General features: G+C 44.2%; 1 protein-coding gene across 1 annotated transcript in view; it reads left to right on the top strand.

The window, feature by feature from the left end:
• Window positions 1–25,524, top strand: part of syne2b (spectrin repeat containing, nuclear envelope 2b) — a 164,918-nt gene that overhangs the window by 43,303 nt on the left and 96,091 nt on the right. Inside the window, exons 23-58 of the mRNA XM_083924627.1 lie at window positions 341–4,558; window positions 4,705–4,839; window positions 5,120–5,245; window positions 7,074–7,267; window positions 7,567–7,648; window positions 7,851–7,951; window positions 8,082–8,202; window positions 8,303–8,602; window positions 8,787–9,382; window positions 9,631–9,786; window positions 10,076–10,226; window positions 10,368–10,526; window positions 11,087–11,254; window positions 12,657–12,758; window positions 12,857–13,057; window positions 13,578–13,785; window positions 13,995–14,107; window positions 14,197–14,399; window positions 14,562–14,669; window positions 15,820–16,099; window positions 16,329–16,658; window positions 16,773–17,102; window positions 17,198–17,497; window positions 17,936–18,163; window positions 18,573–18,608; window positions 18,859–18,975; window positions 19,123–19,440; window positions 19,919–20,263; window positions 20,559–20,737; window positions 21,277–21,493; window positions 21,747–21,845; window positions 22,268–22,432; window positions 23,327–23,674; window positions 23,880–24,016; window positions 24,689–24,818; window positions 25,273–25,446. Coding sequence (XP_083780753.1) covers window positions 341–4,558; window positions 4,705–4,839; window positions 5,120–5,245; window positions 7,074–7,267; window positions 7,567–7,648; window positions 7,851–7,951; window positions 8,082–8,202; window positions 8,303–8,602; window positions 8,787–9,382; window positions 9,631–9,786; window positions 10,076–10,226; window positions 10,368–10,526; window positions 11,087–11,254; window positions 12,657–12,758; window positions 12,857–13,057; window positions 13,578–13,785; window positions 13,995–14,107; window positions 14,197–14,399; window positions 14,562–14,669; window positions 15,820–16,099; window positions 16,329–16,658; window positions 16,773–17,102; window positions 17,198–17,497; window positions 17,936–18,163; window positions 18,573–18,608; window positions 18,859–18,975; window positions 19,123–19,440; window positions 19,919–20,263; window positions 20,559–20,737; window positions 21,277–21,493; window positions 21,747–21,845; window positions 22,268–22,432; window positions 23,327–23,674; window positions 23,880–24,016; window positions 24,689–24,818; window positions 25,273–25,446 — 11,175 coding nt within the window. The remainder of the gene's footprint in view (window positions 1–340; window positions 4,559–4,704; window positions 4,840–5,119; window positions 5,246–7,073; window positions 7,268–7,566; window positions 7,649–7,850; window positions 7,952–8,081; window positions 8,203–8,302; window positions 8,603–8,786; window positions 9,383–9,630; window positions 9,787–10,075; window positions 10,227–10,367; window positions 10,527–11,086; window positions 11,255–12,656; window positions 12,759–12,856; window positions 13,058–13,577; window positions 13,786–13,994; window positions 14,108–14,196; window positions 14,400–14,561; window positions 14,670–15,819; window positions 16,100–16,328; window positions 16,659–16,772; window positions 17,103–17,197; window positions 17,498–17,935; window positions 18,164–18,572; window positions 18,609–18,858; window positions 18,976–19,122; window positions 19,441–19,918; window positions 20,264–20,558; window positions 20,738–21,276; window positions 21,494–21,746; window positions 21,846–22,267; window positions 22,433–23,326; window positions 23,675–23,879; window positions 24,017–24,688; window positions 24,819–25,272; window positions 25,447–25,524) is intronic.

The raw sequence follows: 25,524 nt of genomic DNA, 5'->3' as shown, positions 1-25,524 counted from the left end.
CGTCAAATTTATCATTATAAGTGGTTGGTTATTATAACCTTTTTAAAATATATTTATTATGCAGATTACCATCTAATTGACATTTGTATATGTATTATATGAATATAAAGTAATAAAACTGACAGCTTTGCTATTCACTGGCTCAGTACCTATTCTTCTGCCTTTTCCTCACCAATGTCCTGGCTTTCTGCCACTGCAGCATAAGCATTTCGTTCAGATAATATGTGCTACTCATTATTTAAGCAGCATTTATATAGGAATGATTCCATCCCAGGCCACTATAAGGGGTTGTTCTACTGTGGCTGCAATGCTGTTCTAATGTGTGTGATTTCAATTCCAGGAAGCTGTAGGTATGCTGAGCAGCCTGGGAGCCAGGAGAGACAGAAGCAGAAGCCCTCCAGAAGGGCCTCCTCCATCAAAGGTCCTTAAACAAGCTAAAGAAAAGCCTCAACATCTGAGACAGTCAGACACAGTCAGACGGCCAACTCAGCAGCCCGAGGCAAAGTTAGTTTCATGCTATGGAATCTTTGTCCCAAAGATAATGGTGCAGGAATACAGAGACGAAAAAGTGACTCCTCCGCCACTGCCATATACCTATGCACAAGCTGTGATGCAGACCAGGACAAAGTCGCCACCAGAAGGCCAGGCTCAGGCCTGGCAAGAGACAACTGAACAACAACAACAGCAGCAGCAGCAGCAGACTCATGGACAAGGACTGATACAGCAGCATCAGCTACTACAGCAAGAACAACTTAACATGCAGATGGAAAAAAAGCTACAGCAGCAACAAATCAAGCAACAGCAAACTCAAGAAGAACAACAGATAGAAATACATCAATATCGAGTTCAGCAGCAGGTGGTAACAGACAGCCAAATATCAGAGCCCCATGAGCAGACTTTACTTCCACAACCACTAAAGAAACCACCTCTGAGCTCCCAGGAGCTTCAAAGCAGAAAGACTCAGGCCATGAAGAACCGGCCCTGGCTTCAGAAGCATAAAACTCCAGATCCAGAACAGGATTTCACTCTGGAACCCACTCAGACTAGACAGACTCAGCCACAGTCAGACAGAGAAACGGTTGGATCAGTTCAAGTTGTTGCAGAGCATACAGCAACTGCCAAGCCACAGCCCGAGACACATGCACTGCTTTCTAAGCAGCCACAGCAACAGAAAAAAGAGCAACAAAAAGAAACACAACAACCTCCAACTCTAGAGCAGCAGCAGCAACAGCAACTGCAACATCAACCCCACTGCCTGGAAAAACAGCAACGGCAACAGGAACAATTGCTGCAGCAGCAACAACAAGAAAAGCAACCACAGTCTATAATAAGACAGGCCCAACCAGATTCAGATGACAAGGCTAAATCCCCGACTGTAACTATGGCTCAGCCTCACCCACAAACCAAGGCCCAAAATCAGTCACAGCCTGAAACTATGGGTCAGTCTAAAACTCAGGCAGCAGTACAAGTGCAAGTGCAGTCCACAAGTGCATCCCTCACTACCACAGACGGTCAGCAACCACTGAAGACCATGTCCAAAACCAGAGTGAGCCAAGGCACCATAAAGCCCCAGCCACAGACACAACTACAGCTCCAGCCCCAGGTTCAGTCTCAGTCCCAAATATGTGTCCCAGCCGGACCTCAGCCATATATGCAGCCACAGGATCTAGCACATGGCCCAGCTATAGCTCAAGTGCAGACCTGGGCTCAAGTTCGACCTTCTTCCCCTATGCAGGCGCAACTGCCGGGCCAAATACAGCCTCCTGTGCCATCCCACATTCAGCTTCGTAGTCATCCACAGTCATGGGCCTCTGTCAGGCCGCCCTCCCCTAAGCCTCCAACACATGGCCAGTCTCAAATCCATCCACAGTCCATGGTCCAGGCTCAAATACATCCTGAGTCCATGGCCCAGTCTCAAATCCATCCTCAGTCTGTGGTCCAGGCTCAAACCCATGCTCAGTCAATGGCCCAGACTCAAACCCATCCTCCGGCGAAGGCCCAGACTCAAATCCATCCTCAGTCCATGGTCCAGACTCAAACCCATCCTCAGGCCAAGGCCCAGGCTCAAATCCATACTCAGTCCATGGTCCAGGCTCAAACCCATTCTGAGGCCAAGGCCCAGGCACAAATCCATCCTCAGTCCATGGTCCAGGCTCATACCCATCCTCAGGACATGGTCCAGGCTGAAACCCATCTGCAGTCCATGGTACAGGCTCGAACCCATCCACAGGCCATTACCCAGACTCAAATCCATCCTCAGGCCAAGGCCCAGGCTGAAACCCATCCTCCGGCGAAGGCCCAGACTCAAATCCATCCTCAGTCCATGGTCCAGACTCAAACCCATCCTCAGGCCAAGGCCCAGGCTCAAATCCATACTCAGTCCGAGGTCCAGGCTCAAACCCATTCTGAGGCCAAGGCCCAGGCTCAAATCCATCCCCAGTCCATGGTCCAGGCTCATACCCATCCTCAGGACATGGTCCAGGCTGAAACCCATCTGCTGTCCATGGTACAGGCTCGAACCCATCCACAGGCCATTACCCAGACTCAAATCCATCCTCAGGCCAAGGCCCAGGCTGAAACCCATCTGCAGTCCATGGTCCAGGCTCAAACCCATCCTCAGGCCGTTACCCAGACTCAAATCCATTCTCAGGCCAAGGTCCAGGCTCAAATCCATCCTCAGTCCATGGCCCAGGTTCAAATCCATCCTCAGGCCAAGGCCCATCCTCAAACCAATGCCCAGTCTGTAGTCCAGACTCAAACCCATGCTCAGCCAATGTCCCGGCCAAGTTACGCCCAACCTTCGACTCAACATCAAGCCCAAACACAATTTAATAATCCAGTAATCCACCCTCAGGGTCATCCTCAGCCTATGACTCAGTATGCCACACATGCTCAGCCAGAGGTCCAGCACCCAGGCCATATTCCCCAGGGCCAAATCCATGCTTGGACTCAAGTGAGAGTCTCATCCCCAATGTCTGCCCAGCATCCACAGGCTACAGCACAACCTCCACTTTACCCCCAGGGTTACTCCCAGGGTCAGTCTCCATCCCAGCAGTGGACACCCAAACAAGAGCCACAAAACCAAGCCATTGCCCAGCAGAGGCATCCAATTCCCCAAACATACCCTAAGCAACTAGGTCAAGCTCCACAGTCTCAAATGTATCCAACAGTTCAGGCTTTACCACAGTGGCCCCAAGCTGGGTCCCAGCAAGGACCTCAGCTTGGGCCTCCCGGGTATTCTCACATGGGGCAATCATATACTCAGCCTCAGATGCAAACACAAACCCAACCCTGGGCTCAAACACAGCCCCAAATGAGACCCCAGAGTTCCATGCAACAACAACCTCAGATGGGAGCTTATAATATGTTGCACATGCAGATGCAACAAGACCAAGTTCAGCAACAGACTTGGGTCCAGGCACATCCTCAACTTCAGCCCCAGTCTTATCCCCAGCCTCAGTCTCAGAAATATGCACAGATACAGCATCAAAGTCAGCGTCACCCACAGCCTCAGATGCAAAGTCAAATACCTCTCCAATCGCAACCAACCCACCAAGCCCATTCTCAGCTTCCTTCACAGCCTCAGGCCCAGCACCAGCTGCAGGCCCAGTCCCAAACACATATCCATGCCCAGACTCAGCAGCCTCAGCTCAATCTTCAGTTCCAGCAGCCTCCTCCACAACCCAAACAGCAGGCCCAGCTGCAACCTCAACCGAAGATTCAGATACCAACTGAACCAAAAGGTGAATCTCTTCAACAGTCCAAACCTGTGGCTCAATCAGCACCACAACCAGAGGTTCAGTCACCAACTCAACCCAAGATTCAGTCACCAGCCCAACCCAAGGCTGAATCACTTCCACAGCCCCTACCTGAGCCCCAGTTGCCTCCTCAACCCATGGCTCAGTCACCAATTAAGACTGAATCACCACCACAACCCAAACAACAGGCCCAAAAAGCACCACCACCCAAAGCTGTGTTCCCAACTCAGCCCAAGGTTCAGACACCAACCAAACCCATGGCCCAATCACCACTACAACCCAAACCACAGGCTCAAACAGCACCACTACCCAAAGCTCAGTCACCAACTCAGCCCACGTTTCAGTCACCAACTCAACCCAAGGGCCAAGCTTTGCCACAACCTAACCCACAGGCACAACTGCCATTACAGCCGCAACTTCAGGCTCAATCCCCACCACTACCTAAGGCTCAAACTGCACCACAATCTATGGGTCAATCACCCAAACAGGCCAGGTCTCTGCAGTCAAAACCACAAACTCAGTCTCCTCCACAACCCAAACCTCAACAGCTCCAAACTATTCTCCTCTCCCAGGTCAATGTGTTGCCTCAGTCCCTGGCTGAGTCACCAGACCTGTGCATTAAACCCCCAGCCTTTGCCCAGGCGCCCCCCCAGGCCTACACAGAGGCTTACGCTAAGGCTCAGGCTTTGGCCAGAAATGGCTTTGAGGAGGCCAAGCACTGTCTGCAGGAACACATCGTGGAAACCATTAACGTTTTTAAAGACACATGTATATCGGCTGAGCAAGCATCAGTGAAAGAGGTACAGTAAATGTAATCCCTTCTGGATTGTAATATTATAAAAGAAGTAGTGTATCCCTATTTACTAAGTTTAAATCTGCAGAGTTTTCATGCAATCAGAGGTCAATTTTTGGGACTCTGCATTTATATATTTGCCTTTCCCCTCAGAAGACTCTGAAGACTCTGGACCCAGAATTGCTAGAGGAGTTCTTGAGGGCAACTGAGGGCATGGAGGCCTTTTGTACCCCCTCACAGCTCAGAGACATGGAGTTCTTTACTCAGTCTGTCAGGACACAGTGGGAGGTAGGACACACTACCTTACTATGACAGATTTAGTCATTTTAATGAGTTTTAATGAGACCCTGTTCATTGAGGTTCACATTTGTCAGATAATTGCTTGTGCATGTCCACTATTAATGTACTAAAACTTGCAACATTTTCAGCTTTTGTCAGCTTTAGATATGAATGTCATGTTTATTTGCATAGTATACATAAGAAGAACTCATATACGAAACCTTTTCATTGAATACTATGTTCTAACATGTCATATGTTTTTTTGCATTAATTTTATTTTATCTCCCAGGCTGTGAGAGCTGAGATCTCAGGCTTTTTGCAACAATTACGTTTTCAAGTAACAAGGAAAGACTTTAACAACGCTGCCCTGCAGTGTGAGGTGCACTTAAGCTCGGGCTTAGAAAACCAAGTGCAGGTAGTTAAATTAGTAGAGCTATACTCTTGGCAGGTGTGCATTGGTGGATGGGGAAGCCGATTTATCTACTCTGCTTAACTAAGCTTTTTTCCTCCGTCTTCTTTGTATGCCTCCAAGGAGACTCTGTCAGAGGGACTTGGTAATTGCATTTCTTAATTCTGGTTGCTCTTTAAACAGGCTATTTTTTTCTGGGTGTGGTTACAGTACCATATAACTCTATCTGGTATCTTGATTTTAGGCTGCACTCACACTTGGCCCAGATGATCTGTGCCGTGCTTTGGCGTGATTGTCCCCCCTCCCTCTTCCCCCGCGGCCCAGGCCTGCTTGCACTCACATTACCTGAAATGAGCTGGACCTGGGCTCAGATGCTTCTTGCTTATAGACGTCAATACCTCTCAGAGTTTTTTTGTTATACAACTGTTTTTTAATATTTTTAACTGACCAAATCTGCAGGAAACAATGCACCTCCGCATCAGACCACCCCTAACCCTCTCACGGCATCTTTTTAAATGTCCGTCTAGGAGAACAGTCGTATATAAATAGTCTCTGGACCGCTGTCAATGCTCGTACATGTGCGCATGCTCGTGCCAGCACATGTGCATCCATGCTTTATTAAAGCCAGACTCTCTCAACTGGGCCGCGGCAGGGAAGAGTGCTGTGCCTGTGCACGAAACAGTTGTACTCACACTGGTCAAACTTTCGCTGTGATTCGTGCTTGGTCACGGTACAAATGGCAAGTGTAAGTGCGCCCTTATTGTAATTGGGCCAGTAAAGACAAACACAGAAAACATACACAACCTACATGAAAAAAACAAATGAACTTATTTATATTAAATTGTCAGCAGTTATGCCTTACTTAGTAACATTATAAAAGAAATTACATTTTCAGTTGAAGCTGAAAACGGCGTTCTGTTAGGGCGCACTCACACTGTCCATCCGTACCGTGCCCCAGCACGTTTTAAAGCTAAAGTCTAGTTCGTTTGACAAGTGTGAGTGCAACCGTACCGTGCCTAGAAGCGTTACGCTTGCCGTCCACGGCCCGTTTGGGAGAGGTGGGCTTTTGTAAAGCAGGTTTGCACATGTACGAGCACGAGCGTAGGCATGTGTACAAGCACGAGGCTTACGGCGTTTCTGATGTAATTTTATATGCGCCTGTTCGGACATAGAAAAAGAGGACGGACCATGCGCTGACATTTAAAACAATGGCGGCGAAAGGTTCACGTTGGTGTGATGCGGAGGTGGCGTGTCTACTGCAGATTTGGTCAGATGAAAATATTCAAAAACAGTTGGACAAGACGCACAAAAAAGCAGAGATCTATGGAAAGATTTGTAAACTAAGCGACGCATCGCGATGACATCAATCAATGTGTGTGACGTGTTACGGCGTGATGACGTATAGGCAGCAAGAAGCATTCCGCCGAGGCCCAGGCGGTGTGAGTGCAAACGGACGTGGCCCGTGGAGGGAGAGGGAGGGGGGAACAAGTACCCTTAAGCATGGGGCACGGTACGGATGGACAGTGTGAGTGCGCCCTTATTCTTTTTTGCAATACATCTGTGGGCTGCTGTCATCTGGGGGTGGACTTGTGTGGTGTAGTATGTTTGTCAAAATCAAGAAAATGAAATTATGTAATATTACATACTGTTAAGCAGGACAAACAAGTTCAAAAGTACATTTCAAGTCTGATTAGATTTTTATGAATCTAAAAAACAAGACAACAAAAAAGCTGAACTAAATCAAAATAGGTTTCTATGTTTCATTAGGTTTCAATGGGTAGAATGAATCATCTGGCTTCATATCCAGTTAATTACATTCCTGTTTATTCACCAGGCTTGTTTCTCAGCGGAAGGCAGCTTTGCCCAGGCAGGGCAGCACCTCGAGGCCTTGAAAAAGCTCTGTGACACCCTGAGCCCTGAGGATGCTCACCGCCTTGCCCAGACTCAGCTGATGGAGTGTGAGACAAGGCTGGCTGCCATCCAGCGACAATTCAGCGGAGACCAAGATGCTCCACTCCCCGATTCTAGGTAAGATTAAATGTGAAATGCAGTCTTCCAAACAGCTGACAGTGAGCAAGGAATGTATTATTTACTGATTTACTGAATCCTAAATCCGCTTACTGTTAAAAGATGTTTGGAGATGAAGATTTTTTTCTCTAAATAGCCATCTATTATTTGCCACTTTATATTATCTGTGACTCATTAAGTCCTTCAAACTTTGTAAGCCAGGTATTTAAAGTTTAAAGATGCATGCTGTCATGCAGCTGTAAAGATAAAATGATAAAGGGAAACACAAGGGAAATGATGTCCTCATTTTTGTTTCACAGGATTCCTGTTGCCTTTAGTGAAGATCTGACCACTCAAAAGGAACTTACAAGACCAAGTGACAAAGCTCAGGTCTTAGCTGAGGTATGACTCACTCCTATTGAAACTTAGAGCTCATAGCTCTCTTCCAGGGAACATTTGCAGACCACACTAGAACTTCTCCAGTTGCAACTGTTTCACATTTCCATGTTATCTGCCTTTAAGCATGTCCCGTCTTCCACAGACATCAACTGAGCAGCTCCAGAGGTTTGAAATAACAGAAACATGCTATTTCCCTTTTTTTCAGGTGTTTCAAGTAACAATGAAGACAGTCGGTTTGGAGAGGAGGGAGGTTGAAAAGCAGCCTTCTGTAGAGGAAGAATTAACCAAAAAGGAGGCTTTAGAAAGGTAGAATAAATTCAGGCTTTGCTAAGCTAACATGACGTACAGAGTTTATTATCAAAACTCTTTGGAGCAAATCGTTATATTCAGTGTTTAATGTGTTGTCTTTGTTTGTTTTAACTTACAAAATCTCCAGATATGACAATTGTAAGAGGTCTCTGCAAGCCCAACTGGCTAAAAATGAACAAAGCATCAAGGATGTTGCCTCTGACTCCGTCTCTCTGAAAGGCCTTCATACACGGCTCCAGGAAATACAGGTAATATATTAGTGTGTGTGTGTGTATCAGAAACAGATAGTTGCAGTTGCTTTGTGAATTAATCCCCATGAAATGGCAGTAAACTTGAATTTTTTCACAGTCCTTGAGGCAGGAGACAGAGTCCCTGTGGTCTGAGTACACAAACCAGTGTTCCCAGTGTTCCCCGTTAAGCGAGAACACTGGTCTGGAGCAGGAGAAGGCAGAGCTGCAGGAGCAGTGGTGCAGCCAACAGTCCAAACTTCAGAGTAGGGGCAGCTTGTTGGGCGCCGCTCTCAGACAAATCGACTCCACTGAGAACCACATGGTGGACTTCACCGACCGTCTGGACCGCTACCTGAGACAGCCCAAAGACATCACTGCCTTCACACCAGCCAACACCAACATCCTGAAAGATATCAAGGTCTTCTGTCAGACATGAATACTTTTTTTGTGTTTTTTTTGTCAAGCTGTCACAGAAGCATTCAACAATAGATGTTATTGATAGTGACTCAGGTTAAACTCAGCCAAATACAAAATGAACACGTTGACCTTGTAAACCAATCTCACTCTGATTTCCTGCTACAATTTGGTTCCTTTTGCGATAGGAACTGGATGACAACATCCAGAATGAGCTGGACCAGCTGTCCCGTCTAGACCCTGAATCCAGTGACCTGGACCCCAGAGACTGCTTCCCTCTGTCCCGTGAGGTTAAGACTCACAGAGCCAGCCTGGATCAGCTTCGACAGCAGGTCCGGAAGAGTGAAGCAGCCGCCCGCGCCCTTGATCGCTTCCTCATGTCATTGCGTACTGTGGATGAAGACATCTCTGGAGTCCAAGGCGCCCCCTGCAGCGACACTGTGTTACTGCAGGACTGTCGCTCCAAACTGGCTCTAATCAGGCAGAGCATCGACAGTCTAAAAGAAAAAGCGCCTCAGCTGGATGTGCTCCTGCAGGGGGCCAGGTTGACAGTCACCCGAGATGGTATCCCAGCCTCCTGCCTGGACATGGTGACTGCCCTGCTGAAAAGACTAGAGGAAGCTGATGGTGGGCTGGCCAGCCAGCAGAAGGGCCTACAGAAGGAGACACAGAGCAGGTCGCTGGGCCTGAGAAAGAGGACACTGCAGGGGGAGATGAGGAAGCTGCAGGATACGATCGAAACACAAGGCCTGAAGGAGCCCACCATCCCTGCTGTGCAACACAGGTGTGTCTTTGAGCTGAATACTTAAGCCTTATTTGTATGGTATAATTTGTAGTTTTTAATATGTTCTACTTAATTTTTTTCAGTGTGCTCTTTTCCTTTGCGGTTTGTTTTTTGATGACATCATTTTCATTAAAGTTTGTTATATGAAAGCAGTTGGTTTACGGCATGCACATATGATATGTTTCTTAGAATATAGATCTAACACTTATAAAGAAATAATGTCTTGATAATATACCTGTATTTCCCAGTCTTCGAGCGCTGTCAGATTTGGAGGGTCAGCTGCAGGTCCAGCACGCAGAGCTCCAGAACCTCCGTGAACTTCAAGACAAACAGGGAGGAGGAGAACAACTCCTTGAGGAGCTGGAGACTCAATGGAAGGACACTCAGAGAGCTTTTTCTGACAGGTAGGTTCAGCTCAAGTGACTTAACAGATGGTCAGCAAATAAAATAAGCCATAAGGAATAAGTGACTGCTGACGATCTTACACCTGAACCAATGGTGTGTTTAGCTGACTAACATGAATGAATGTCATGAGAAATACCAATGTATTTAATAAAAATGGTGCTTTTAGCTTGTAAGCCATTCTTACAATTCTGTTCAGATGCTCAGGTGAATGTTGACAGCTGTTACGTACTGTACATACGTATGGCTGACAACAAGACATCACTTGAAGTTATTTTCTTCCTCTGGCAGGAAGAAGCAGTGCAACATCCTGCTGGAGCTTCTGAAGAAGTTTCAGAGCTGCCGCAGTCAGCAGAGCAATACCACTCAGAAAGCAGAGCAGACGATCAGCGAGCAGGCTTCCTACTTGGGCAAGGACAACCTGCAGAGAACTATTTCCACGGTTAGTCCACATGTGCTGTGGATAGAATTCACATGTGGATTTAATGGACCAGTAGACGGCAGACACATTCTAAACTCAGATCAGTCAGTCAGTGCCTTCGGGTAAACTGTGTGTTCACATGTGTACTGTATGTCTGTCCAGGTCTCTGATATTAAGGAGGGCCTGAGTGGTGTTGGGGAGCGTATGGAAGAGATGAGGAGTGTTTGCAGGCAGCTGCAATCTCAACTGAAGATGTTCCCAGACTGCAGTGAGACTCCCTTTGAAGTCGAGGCTGACGCACTCATGGACAACTGGCTAGATGTAAGCATCTCTGGGTTTTCCTTAGAAATGAGAAAGGAACATATAGATAGTAGTAGTTGTAGTTATCCTAGTTATAAATCAATAGATGTTTAGATATTCTACAAGGGTTTGTCAGTAACATTTGCCACTTTTTAACATATAAAACATAGGGACAGAAAACCGCAAAAGTGCACCCCAATACAAATAAATTTTTTAATATTTGTTGCATTAGTGATATTTGTTGTTACAGTCACAACCTGAACTGCATGTCAACGCTCCACATGTATTGGTGCGTGCACACAGGCATTTATTTTCAACTGACAGAACCAGATGACCTGGAACAAAACTTCCAAAAGATCGATGAAAATGAGCTTTTAATTTCAATTACCCATCCCCATTTTAAAAAAAATATTATTATTCCAAATATGAGTTGACTAAAAATGGCAGCCATATTTTTCACCTTTAAAAGTAAGAGCTGAGCCCTGACTGCACAACTAAATTCTAGTTTGGAAATCCTGACAGGTACACCTCTGTTTTCAGCTCATCTTGACTTATATTGTTGGTTCTTGGTGCCCTTGCAGGTGACGGAGAAGACAGATGCCTACATGGATAACCTGCGGGTGGGGCTAGAGCTGTGGGAGAAGCAGCTGATGCTGGGGGGAGAAGTGGACGGCTGGGCAGGAGCCAAACTGGCCCTGTTTGCAGAGAGCCATCCTTTCCAAAACGAGCAGCAAGTTCTCTACATGAGGGTAAAATTCCCATAGAGTTAAAATTCTTATGCTTCAGTGTGAAAACCTCCAACTATTGTGACACTTTAAAGTTGTACTCCTTAAGAATTGTGAAACAGTATGTGGTTTCTAGCGGCCTCTGTGTCAGTAAGATGTAACTGCAGGCGGACCTGTTCCTTTAGTGCAGGGGTCTGCAACCCACGGCTCCTGAGCCACATGCGGCTCTTCAGCCCCTTTTTCAGTGGCTCCCTGTAGCTTTGCCAAAAAATTATATAAACAATGTGTAAATAACGGGTTTTTTTGCAAAGTGGACGAGGGAAAACATCTTAGAGTTCAAGGTGATATCGAAAAAATATTAGGTGAAACTAAAATATGCGTCACATCCTCGGTGTACGGCTAATCTGGAGTTGGTGACCCGCACTGCTGGTGGATGACCCCACAAAAAAGAATATTATTGATTTATTAATATATATTAATTTGCTTTCACATGATGGCTTACCTGTGTGCTTGATATGTGGTAAGAAATTAGTGAACAACCACAATTTTAGGACGGGTAATATTAGGAATAAAATGTCAACAGTAACAATACATAAACCTTTTTAAGCTGTGACATCACATGTGTTTTGTGGCTCCAGACACATTTTATCTGGTGGAAGAGGCGGCAAAATGGCTCTTTTGATAGTAAAGGTTGCAGACCCCTGGTTTAGAGCCTCAGTCTTGTCACGTTTACGGTCACTATGTGTGTTGACTCTTTTGTCAACTTTATCGAAACAAATTTACCTCTCTACTTCTGGTCAGTCCCCTATATGACACACACACACACACACACACACACACACACACACACACACACACACACACACACACACACACACACACACACACACACACACACACACACACACACACACACACACACACACACACACACACACACACACACACACACACACACACACACACACACACACACACACACACACACACACACACACACACACACACACACACACACACACACACACACACACACACACACACACACACACACACACACACCCTTATTAGAAGACTGACTCATAAGTTGGAAGTTCCCGATTTCTGAGTGCAAGTCAATGCAGCATAACTGTTGGTGCCAATTGGGACGACTTATTTACATCTAGCTTGTGGATGTAGCCACAGAAACAGATATTGTAATACTCAGCAAAAAGGCAAGTAGAAGTGCTTTCATTAGTGGGTCATATGATCAATCACCACTGTAACTCACTCTTTGATAGATAGTAACTTAAAAGACAATTTGATAGAGGAAAATTTTATGGAGTACACCTAAGATTTATGATTGTGTCATCCCTGATCTTTTAAATCCTCCCATATATGTCATGTATATGTAGAAGTTGAAACTCAACTTTTAATTGCTTTGTAGGATGAGATCCAAGCCAATGAGGAGCACATTGAACATTTCCATAAGAAGTCTGTAGAGATCCAGGAGATGCTGCAGAGTCGGGAGTCACCACTTGAGCTGCAGGTGAGTTGAAACAGATTGATCTAATCCCTTCAGCACTTATAGTGCAGTGTTTGTTTGTTTTACAGCATCTGTACCCTTTTTGTCAATGTCTCAATAAGGTGATGGAAACCCATCTGAGGAAGAGGGTGGAGCAGGTGAAGGAGCTGTTTGCAGACTGCACCGATGTCTTTGAGGAGCTGATAGCTGTGAAGAAACACCTCGCTGAGAAGATAGAGGAGTGCCAGTCAGCTGTAGAGAGCATCCAGTGTGCTGTCAGTAATGTTGACACGTCACAACCAAAAGTGGAAGACCAGATACAGGTACACAGCTGTTATGTTTGCTTTGATGCTTTATTTTATGAACCTTACTATTACTATTATATTCAGAAGTCACATATACCCTACAGTGTATTCCTGTGATTGACTACCTTCTAAACTTTATTAAGAATTCAATTAGATACCTAAAACAAGGATGATGATGATGATGATGATGATGAGGTGCTAATTTCACAAAAATAACGGCAATTGAAATCACTGTCATTGGCCCTTTTAGTCTTCTGATGTACAGTATGTAAGTAATCAGCAACAACAACAACATTGAAGTACAGTACTGTGTGGTAATAATGACTGAATGAGTATGATAAATATATCAAACTTGTTTACTCTCTTTGGGCAATAAAAAGACAAATAAAGGATGTTATTCAGAAAAGCTAATTTGAATGTTCTTTAAATAGGATTTGAGATTATTAAATTACACATTTCAGGTCAGAGACTTTGACTATTTTCCTTGGATTCTGCTGTTACTATAATAAGCAACATTTTTACTGTTAAATCTCACCAGAGTCTTTGTGATGACCTGGAGGCTCAGGAGGAGGAGGCCGAGGCTGCACTGAAGGAGGTTGGTTTGGTTTCCAGCGTGGCCAGTCCTCAGGTGCTGGAGGCGCTGTCTGTAGACTGCTGCAGGCTGAGGGAGGCCATCTCCCGCACCAAGGAGGTGATCCACCTGAAGAGAGAGGAGAGGGATGAAGGCCTGCTCAAGGTTATCAAAGGTTAGTGCGGAGGTTGTGTCTGTGTTTCAGTCGATGGTCACTGTTTCATGATGATGATGATGATATACAACAATGTATTGAATCAAACACGGCTGCATTCATGTTACGCATACATTTAGTTTTCACTCAATACAGACTTTTGTGTATTCTATTTATGAATCATGTTTTGCAATAATATATGACAGTAATATTTTTTTATTTTTCTCCAGATGAAAGATTGTTGTTTGAGGAATGGTTCCAGGACCAGCAGCTTTCCGTCAATGAGTGCTTTGAGAACCCTGAGAGCAGAACAGACGTGGAAACATCCCTGCAAAGACTCACTGTGAGTGGGTGAACGTGTTGATGGGTAGATGGATACTATAGATTCTTGGATGATGAATGGGTCCTCACAGTTTCTCTCACGTCCATCAGGGTTTCTTAAAATCCAAGGTTGCAGAGAAACGTCTGGAGCAGCTGAAAGATCAGCTGGAGAGAGGCAGCCAGCAGGTTCCTCCCCAGCAGCTCTCTGAGTTCACCGACTGGCTGAAAGAGCAGCAGAAGGAGGTGGACCGCTTCAGAACACACTGCCACAACAGGCAGAAACAAATGGAGCCACTCCTTAGTGACCTAAACAGGTAAATGCTTCTGTGGTCTGCAAGTAAACATAAATAAATTTCTGTTTCGGCTGCGCTGTGCTGTGCTGTACTGTGCTGTTCAAAAATCAAATTGTAAAATCTGCCCTTGTTTTAACACAAATCAGAAAAAATGTTTTTTGACAAGTGTCTTTTGTTCTCTAGTCTGCAGAAGCATCACGATAGCTTCCGTGATTGGCTGCAGAACAAAGAAAAACAGTCTGTGGAGTCAGACAAAGTCAGACTTCTTCTCAAAGACCTTCAGGATGAGAGGTGATCTGCAACATTCATTCTGATAGTGATACTGACATATGAGATTGGAAAAACTATTGGATTTAAACAACAAAGTTGTGACAAATATATGTTAAAGTTTCCATAGGTAATTGAATATATATCTAATTGTCACGGACCAGACAGATGAGGACCACAAGTGCGTCACGTTTTAAGAGTTTTATTGAGGGTTCCAGAGAGGGAAAGGGAGTGCAGTTCAGGGTGAGGCAGTGATCGTAGTCAGGCAGAAAGGCAGGTCGGTTTACCAGGGCAGAAGATCATACAGGTCCAGAGGAGAAGGCAGGTCGGGTTTTCCAGGGCAGACGATCAGGCAGGTTCAGGGGCGAAGACAGGTCGGGTTTACCAGGGCAGAAGATCAGGCAGGTTCAGGGGCGAAGGCAGGTCGGGTTTTCCGGGGCAGACGATCAGGCAGGTTCAGGGGCGAAGACAGGTTGGGTTTACCAGGGCAGAAGATCAAGCAGGTTCAGGGGCGAAGGCAGGTCGGGTTTTCCGGGGCAGAAGATCAGGCAGGTTTACAGGCAGGTCCGGGTTGTACAGGAGTCAGGGAGTAAAGCCAGTGAAGCACGATACGGAAGCAACTTCGCAGACGGTCTGACAAGGCCGAGCTGAAAAGCAGGACTCTTTATGCTGGAGGTGGTGAGTGGGAAATGCACTGCAGCTGGCAGGTAAACGGGAGCAGAGCAGAGACAGGTGAAGCTGATGAGTACAATTAGTGAGTTTCCAGGCAGAGAGAGAGAGCTCATGACATCTAATAATTAATTATAATTATTTCTGATACCAAATACACCATTATTGATAAATGGCGATAAGCCAAAATTGGACCAAAAAATTGTCTCACAATGGTACAGATGGATTGCATTTGAGACACATCTATTGTTTCCTTATTTTTGTTGTTATTATTTATAGGCTACATTTTTCAAATATGATCAAATGCAAAAAAGTATAGCATGAAGCCTAAAACAGTTAATCCATAGAATGTAGATTTATTACACAGTCTTTTTTTATTGCCTTGTGTTCCTATTATACGTTGCCCTAATGCCTTGATTCCTTATGTACATCACTTGAATTGGCTGCTGTTTTTGAAAGGTGCTATCCAAATAAACTCTGCCTCACTTTGCCTTCCATGTGACAGCAGGAGAGCTGAGACCCTCAGTGAGCTCTTAGCATCAGTGCGCAGACAAGGCGTCAGAGCTGAAAGCCTCCTGAAGGACGGTGATAATTTGATACAACGCTACAGAAACCTGGAAGGCAAGCTGCAGAGGCAGGCAGACTCCCAGAGCGCCCTGGAGAGGGAATTTGACAAGTTTAATTCCCAGGCTAAGAGCACCAGGACCTGGATAACTGACCTTGTGCAGCCTCTCACCTCCCCTGGCAGAAACACCCAGACCGATGAGATGAAGCACAAAGCACAGGTCAGTTTGAAACCAGAAATTATCTATTCCGTATAGAATTACAAAGTCAGCGGTTTCACAAGCTAATTTGCATACACCAGGACAGTAAATGTGGCCTGCTCAGGCTCACTCATATACCATAAACATATTATGTTAGCCTTAATCTTGATTAAGCGATCATCAAAGTCATCCGGATTCAGCCTCTGCGGATGCTAATGTTCTTTTCACCATTTTCCCATTTCCTCACCAGGCCATCCTGAGCTCCAAACCTGAAGGAGACTCTAAAGTGAACGACCTGAGAAGACAAGGTGAAAGTCTGTGTGAACAGGAGGACATGCAAAAGGGCAGGAAGCAAGAGATTCAACAGTCGGTCAGAGAAACTGAGGAGCTATGGAGGACGGCCCTGCAGACAGCTGAGGAGAATCTCAGCGAGGCCGAAACACAATCACTGTTAAACAAAGACCTGGATGCCGTCAAAACCCAGAATGAAATTGTTCTGTCTTGGATTAGAGACCAGGAGCAGAACATGCAGTCGCTTAGTGGTTGCATGCAAGTTGAAGAAAAGCTCCAGATTTCTCAGGTAAGTTTAAAATAGTCTGGATAAGTTTGTTAAGGGTGTGACTGGCTTTGGATGGGCTTGATTTTTGAGGAAAGAGGCAAAGTTGTCTCCTGAGGAGTTATTTGTTCTCTTCAGGCTACTCTGAGCTCCAAGCCTGATGGAGACTCACAGCTCCAGGATCTGAAGCGACGGTGCCAGAGTCTGTGTGATAACCAGAGCTTGGATGAGAGCAGCAGACGAGAGGTTCAGCTAGCAGTCAGACAAACAGAGAAGCAGTGGAGGAAAGTGTTGCAGGCAGCTGAGGAGGGTCTCAACAAGGCAGAGGCCGAAGCTGTCACTGAAAAAGACTTTGATGCTTTCAAAAGTCAAAGTGAAAGAATCCAGTCCTGGATCAAAGAGCAGAAACAGAAGCTGCTGTCCCTCGGTAGTCACATGCGGTTTGAAGAAAGGTTACAGGTCGCACAGGTGAGTTTACTACTCTTTAACTCAGAAAATCTCAGCGATGCCTTGGAGTGAAGCCTATAAGTTCCCACACCTCCATTTCTGCATCTTCCCTTCAGGCTGTAATGACCTCCAAACCTGAGGGAGAGTCCAAGGTGCTCGACCTGAAGACACAAGGAGAATGTCTGTGTGAGCATCTGAAGGAGAGCAGGATGCCAGAGGTCCAGCGGCTGGTGAAGGACACGGAGCAGCAGATGAGAACAGTTCAGCAGGCCGCCAGGCAGGCGGAGCTCCGTAGCCTTTCAGACGACTTCGACACTCAGAGTAAAAACACTCAGTCCTGGATCAGAGACAGACAACAGAAGCTGCAGTCTGTGGGCAGTCACACACCACCTGACGAGAGATGTCACACAGCTCAGGTCTGTTTGAGCTTATTACTGTACTGTAGTAGCAATATGAGAATTGGCTTTAAAAAGATATTTTTTGGCAGGTTTTCAAGCCTTTATTAGACAGGACAGACAGGAAACGAGGTGAGAGAGAGAGGGGGAGACATGCAGCACAGTGCCGCAGGTCAGTGTCGAACCCGAGGCCGCTGCCTCGAGGACCTTCAGCCTCTTTACATGGGGCGTCCCTAACCACTGTGCAACTGGCCGCCAATTTAAAAAGATATTTGTATAAAATAAGATTAAGTCACAAATATTGGTCGTGCAAAGTGTACTATGTATAAAGTCAGTTTGTCATACATTTTGGAAACCATGAAATTCAGTCTTAAAGCATAACGCTTCCTCTTCCTAATGTCTCAAACATTTGAATGAATCGTCTAATGCTTTTAATGACTATTGTGTATTTTTTTACAGAGCATCTTGAGCTCCAAACCTGAAGGCGACTGTACGGTGAACAACCTGAGGAGGCGAGGCCAGAGTGTGTGTGACCATCAGGATGCAGACCAGGGAAGGAAAGTCCATGTTCAGAAGACAATAAGAGACACAGAGGACCAGTGGAGGACGGTCCTGCAGGCTGCTAAACAGGTTGAAGCTGCTGCAGAAGCTGAGATCGCCCAGAGCACAGAGAGGAGAGCGATGGAGGTGAGAGAACTATAGACAGAGAAAAAAATTAAAATAGGTAATATTAATGATGATTTAACCAGAAAATGCTCACCATTATAAAGCATGTAGGAAAGACCCCACAAAATGACAACTAACTACATCTGAAGTTGAGCCAAGTTTGTCGTTTACTGTTTGTTTCACTGATGATTCCCAGAGATGCATCACATACTGAAGTACATTTTGATATTTTAGTTGCAGACATTACTGTCATATCTCACTTCCACCTCCATCCATTTAATTAGTTAAACAGATATTCCACCTGTGCAGCAAAGTACAAGCAAGAAGTATTTGTCCATCTTAATATCTTCCTTTCTTTTTTCTTTTCTTTTTTACTAATTAAAAGTGCATGTAACAAAGAAAAGCATGTTGTTGTTTTTTGGTCTGATAGGAATCTGCCAGACGGCAAAGGGGCTCCAGTCAAAAGGTGCAAACCTCCTCTTCTCGATCTACTGTGAATACATATTACTCAAAATGTATTTAATAAGTAAATATTTGGCAAACTTCTGGTCTGAAGTGTCAGAACAACAGCAGTTTACAGTAAAATAAACATTGCATACACAGTACGCGTGTACGATGAAGAGGTGCTATTTGAACATGAGCTTGGCAAAGAAAAAGACAAACATAAGTCCCCCTGGTTTCGAACTGCCTCATTATAAGTTTCTTTTCTTTTTCAGCTGAGCGAATTTGATGCACAGCAGCAGGACATTGGCAGCTGGCTTACAGACCTCCAAACGCGACTGGACTCTCTGAAGAGCCAAACCAAAGCTGAGGACAGACTGCACACTGCTCAGGTGAGCTGATGGCTCAGGTTGCAGGGAAACACATGCTCCTCTTTTGCACCAAAGGCTTTTATTATAAAAGTGTCAGCTGTGGAATTCACATATTTTACATAATACAAGTCTTAGCTATGAGATGTGACTTTTGTATCTCATCTCTAGGCAATCATGAGTTCCAAGCCTGAAGGAGAATCCAAGCTCCAGGTGCTCAAGAGGCGAAGTCAGAGGTTGTGTAGTCAGGACCTCGAGGAACCCACAAAACAAGAGGTTCAACAAAAAGTAAGAGATGCAGAAGAGCAGTGGATGAGATTCCTGCAGAATGGTAAACAAGCCCTGGATCAGGCTGAGAAGCAGTGTGCTCTGGAGGGTCAGCTGAAGGACTACAAAGCCTTGAGAGAAAACACCAGAGCCTGGCTGCAGGACAAGCAGCAGAGCCTCTTCTCTCAGACAGATCCAGAAAAGACAGTTAACACTGCACAGGTCTGTTTGAACAATAGACTGTTTGGTAAACACATATACATCTGTGCTAATTTCTTCACTTAAACAACAAGCAAAAATAGGTTACTTTTCTTGGATTCATTTTGATATTAATATTTTACTGCTGTAAATATGTTTATGCTTCAATTCAATTCAATTGTATTTACAGTGCCTAATCATAAAGTTATCCAAAGACACTTTACATATAGAGTAGGTAAAGACCACACTGTGACCTATTTATGATTAACAGAGACCCAACAATTCCCCCATGAGCATCAACAATTCACACTATCTTTAATAAAAGAAGTAGTAATTATCAAGTTATTATCCTGCAAGCTTGTGTACACAGATTTTTTTACTTGACAGTAAATCCTTTTTACTTCAAACTGAAGATTTGAGGGTTCAGCTTATTTTGTCAGACATAATTGACTTTTTCCTCTTCAACAGTCCTACTTTATTTTACCGGCCTTTTTATCCTCAGACTGTCCTGAGCTGTAAGCCTGAAGGAGACTCCAAGCTGACAGAACTGAGGAGACAAAGCCAGAGTCTGTCCGACCAGGAGGACCTGGAGGAGAACACGCGACAAGAGGCACAGCGGACGGTAAAAGATTCAGAGGAGCAGTGGAGGACAGTCCTGCAGACCGCCGAGAATACTCTGAAGAAAGCCGAGGTCCAGTACTCGCTCTCCAGGGAGCTGGATGGCTTTCGTACCCAAGCAGGGAGCACCAAAACCTGGGTCGAAGAGCTGCAGCAACAGGCCAAGTCCAAAGGCAGCGGGACACAGGGCAGCCAATCTCAGATAGAGGACAGGCTGAACACAGCACAGGTAAAACATAGATGAGGGCTTTTTTGATAATATATTATCTGTTTTATTCTGTGCAGCTTTTCAGCCAAGTAATTTGTCATTGTTTTAAACTGCAGGTAAAGTAATCAAATACAATGTCTTACAGGCTTAAAGCAAATTGTATTCTAATTCAGTTGTGTCATTAGAAAAATAAAACAATGATAAAAAGTTTTTTAATGGTGGATATTCCTTTTTTATAACACATTTGTTATATCTGTGGACAGCTGTTTTAGAAGGCAAAAGGATGTCTAAAAAGTGTTCATGACTGTGTCTTTAGGTCATCTTGAGCTCCAAGTCCAACGGTGAGGCTCGAGTGATGGAGCTGAAGAGACGAGCACAAAGTCTGTGTGAGCAAGAAGACCTGCAGGGAGAAAAGAAAGAGGAGGTTCAGCAGACTGTCAAAGACGCTGAGCAGCAGTGGAGGATGCTCCTGCAGGCTGCAGAGGAGACACAGAGGTATTAGTTTCTTACTGTGCATGCTTAGATACAGATCAGATGACTAAAGTTTGTTATCAGCCCTCTGTGACTGAATTCCTTCCCAGTGGCAGGATTGAGGTTTCATTGCTTTTTATCAAATTTAAGCAGTGAAACTTAATCCTCTGAAAGCTCTTACCAAATTCATTGTATTAGATTTAGCATTTTAAGTAAATGATAAAGTAAAAATATTGTGTTGAACTCTGAGCTTAACAGATTGGGGGATTTCGCCAAAAAAAACAATTTTTTAAAACTCTTTAAAACGTTAACCAGCAGTCATTACTGTGACTGAAAAGTGCAAAAGTGCCCTAAGACACAAAAGACCAAGGGCAGTTCTAAAAAATGTCAGAGGTCACAGAAAACCACTCAAAAATCTTTATTTTAAAAAATAGTCAGTTATTATTTAGACTTTCATGTATTTTTACAGTCCGTGATCATTTTTATTTGAAGGTTGAACTAAAACTGAATATGTTGTGATTCTGATTTATAATGTTCTCTGATAATCTGTTGTGACCCAATAGGCAGTTGAAGGGTGTTGTGGAACGCCTGGTGTCCTGTCAGAACCAGCGAGGCCAGGCTGAGGCCCGTCTGTCTGAAGTTCAGAAGCAGACATCCAACCTGCCGCGTGTCTTCCCCTGGCCGGGCCTGGGAGAGCGGAGGCAGGCGGTTGAACAGGCCCGGACCCTGCTGGACCAGAGCACAGCTTTGGCTCCCGTCCTCTCAGACCTCCGCACACAGGTAAAAACCTTACAGGAAAGCGACTTCAACTTTATGTCTTTGTAGCATTATCAATGTTATGTCAATAATAACAAAACTTATTGACAGTGCGGTAGTGGTTCCGGACCCCTGCAGAGTTTTTTTTTATCTGTACAACTTTGTATAACTTTAATAAATGTTATTACAAATTAATGATAAACATGTTATCAGGTGACAAAATTGGATGGGACATAAGTTTTAAGACATCTTTACTGTTCTCACTTTTCTCCTGAAGGCTGCAGAGCTTCTTGAGATCACACAGGACCAGGGCTGGTCAGATCCCTCCTGGACAGCCAATCAGGAGTCCATTCCTGCTCTGCTCAAAGAGCTAACTGTGAGTTCATCTTCATTGTTCACCTTTTTTTTTTGACACTTTTAAGTAAGTTATAATTTGTATACATGTATATTTGCATTGAGAATGTGTTGCTGTCGAAATACTATCTACTATCTATAAGACTAAGTTTAATCTCATATCTCCTGGATAAAAGTTCAAACTATTATTAAGCTTGTATTTTTAACCACCACCACATCATCTTCATCACCATCATCATCACCATCATCATCATCATCATCACCTTTTGTCCTTCCTCTCCTGTCCCAGAGAACAAGATCATCTCCCGCCCCACACTATTATCTCATTGTTTGCCTTCAAACTCCCTTTTAAATTACATTTTGTCTAAAAGCATTGTATCTGGCTCAACAGAACAATTGGTTTTAAGACTGTGACCAATAGCCAAGTTCCTGTGTTGTTTTCAGACGGCAGTAGCTGACCTGGAGCAGGGCATTCAGACAGAGAGGCAGTGCACCCAGCTGGTGGAGCAGCATGAAGCAGCGCAGGATTGGCTGAGGGAGCATGTTAAGGGCCTCGGAGTTCCTCCAGCAGACAGACAGGGTCTGCACAGCACTGTCAACACTCTGAAGGTCAGATAATAAAACACATACACACAATTGTTAATTGGATTCTTGAGAAAAGCCAGTGGCACCAAGTTGGTAACCTGACTCCGCCAGATGGATTTATTCTCATTTGCTCAGCATATCCATCTGGGAACTCTCGTTTGGAGATCTTTTGGTAAGGGGCGGAAATACTGGTTGCTGATCGGAGAAACTATCTATCACCAATTTACAGGCCAAATCCACCAATCAGAACAACAAAGCATATCACGTGCAAACAGTGTTGAGGCAAGGCTCAGAACGTAACCAACATGTCTGTAAAGGATAGTTTCCGTTTGTGTAACGTAAATTTACGGATCAGCACAATTACAACAGAAGGATCTAAGAGAAAAAAGAGTTAGTGAGCGGCTTGCTCGATAGCTGGGCTCATCTCATCTGAAGAAGCCGCCATGTTGTTAACACTGAACAGTTGCTTCTCGTTTCGTCACACTTAAATACGCCTCAAATACAATGCTGATTGGTTTGGTCGCTTGGAAAACGTCTCCAAATTTTCTCCATCGCACGTTACCAGACTGATCTGTGAGTAAAATACAATGAAGCTCTGGAGATCAGGATGGTCTCGCGAGGCTACCAAGTTTGCGCGGTCACTGAAAATATCTGTGTTGTGATGCGCCAAACTACTAATAACAAACCAATACATTTCATTTGAGAAAGACATGATGATCCATGTTTGGATAGTGTATTCATGTTCTCATCAGGGCAAACAAATGTCCCCAAATCTTTGACTTTTTTAATCGAAATTATATGAAATAAAGTTTTTATAACTTTTAGCCAAAGAGTCAAAAGCTCTACCCAATGATGTGAAAAAAATGTTCTCCCTGCATTCTGATTATCTGACTCTCTTTTTGTCCCTCTGGATGCCAGGCTTTACTCCAGACAGTGGACAGAGAGCAGAGAGAGATGAAGGAGCTGGACTCTGCCAGAGACAGTTTGCTGAGCCTCTGCACCCCTGGAGGTCGTGATGCCCTGACCCTGGACGTCAGCCATCTCCATGACCTCTGTGCCACCTCGGAGCAGGAGGTGAAGGAGATCCTGGCGGCCTGTGAGACACGGCTCGAGGAGCTGGACAGTCAGCTCGCCAGGAGAGCTCAGGGACTGAAGGACACAGCTGCAGCCCTACAGTGGGAGCTCCGCTCTCTGGACCAGGCGCTTAATTACAGCGAATCACAGAACAACATCACTCAGCTCCAACAGCACTGGCACAGCCTTCAGGTTTGTTCTTCTTTGTTTATCCAATCACAAAACCTGATGTAACTTCCCATTTTAGTATCTAAATAGGCTGAGCTAAGGTCCCCAAACTTAACCTGAAGAAAAAAATGATGTAAAGGAATACTGGAGTAGGTAGCTAACATCATAAATGTACAACTGCTGCCATGTGAATATTACTTACGTGATGTTGTTGTCCTTCTCCTGTTAGAACTGTGGGAAATCACTAGAAGATTTGGGTGTGAAAGTTCATGATCTTCACCAGGAAGTAAAGGCTACACCTGCCACTGACGAGCTGCCAACAGAAATTCTGACTGTTGTGACGTCCTTATGCGAACAACATGACAGGTACAATGCCTTACAATGGATGACACTATTGTAGATACACACAAAAAACATTATATGAATTATGACTTTGAGTGTCATAAGACAGTCAGCGACACTGTTTTTTTGTTTGTATTTTGACTTTTTGATTGACATATAACTTTGTTTCATTCAAGATATAAACAAGAAAGCTGTGGTCTGACACAAACCTCACCAACTCACTTGACATGCAGAAATATGTGTCCCCTTCACCACTTTTAAAAACTTTATATAGCCCACTTGACCAGATTCTGCATGACAAATTCTCAGCTGGCATCCCTCTATTTCAATTTAGTTTTCAATTATTCTTCCATACCAAAAACATGCCTTAGAGGAACATTCTGCTCTTGATCACTGACATGGAAACACAGAGTTCCCCTGATTTATAACCTGGTTGAAACATCCAAATGTTACATGTTATCTTATACCTGGTTTCTTGAACCAAGCAATGGGACTCACATTTAAACATAAATATCTCTGTTACTTTATGTGGCAGAAGAAAATATTTTTGAATCTGTTTTATCTTGCAGTTGTTCCTTTTGTAGAATGTTTTATGCAGAAAAAATACATTTTATCCTGTTTTCATTTCTATCTAATCTAGTATAATACATGCAACATGTTGTGCATAAATTAAGTGTGATCGAATTATGTCTACAGTCTAAAGTCCAGGCTGAGTGAGCGTCAGGGTACCTGCTCGACAAACACAGCTCGCTGTCTCATGGACTATCTTCACGCCCTGCAGGAATGGAACCAAAGCAAACCATCAGAATCCATTTCTTCTGTGCAGGTTTATGTCTTTTTATGATTTAACTGTTTAGCTAGATAGTGTAAAAACTTTGGTAGCATTTGTGCAGTTGAACACATCTAAGATATTCTTAGTACATGTAGTCTTCTACTGTTGTTAGTGTTTTACTCAGGTGCATCATGCTAAAAATGACAGACATATAAAGTGTCAATCAGTATTTTTCCATGGCCAGATTTACTAATGTCACCATTAACAAAAAACGGTTAAATTATGTTGTGAGTTTGTTGGGAAATGATATGTTAATTGAGAGAGAAAATAATATTTTATAATATATACATATAATATATTTTTCATTAAAGTAACATTAGTGAGTTTATGGATTCGTGAATTGTAACATTTTTACTCTTGTCAGTGGCGTATTTATGCTCACAATGCACAATCAATTTTGTTTTGACTTTTGACACAAACTATAAAATGTTTTTCCTCACGGTGTTAGATGACATTGGAGGAAGGTGAAAAGTTGCAGGCAAGCCTGCGAGAGGTGCTTTCTCACCAGCAGTTTCTAAGAGACTGTTTGACGCCAGCCTTGATTGAGAAACTGGAGAAACAGGGTTCAGAGACACTAAGAGCAGCAGACACCCACAAGACTTCTCTCAGCCAGAGCTTAAAGGTATTTCATTCATGTTAAATATATTTATATATCATATTTAATTAATTCATTGTTTCATGTTATATTTACAAAACAGCT

The sequence above is a fragment of the Echiichthys vipera genome, assembly GCF_963691815.1.
Source record: "Echiichthys vipera genome assembly, chromosome: 12".
Lineage (NCBI taxonomy): Eukaryota > Metazoa > Chordata > Actinopteri > Perciformes > Trachinidae > Echiichthys > Echiichthys vipera.
Note: the sequence above shows the minus strand (reverse complement) of the source record. Positions and strands in the feature narration are given on the sequence as shown.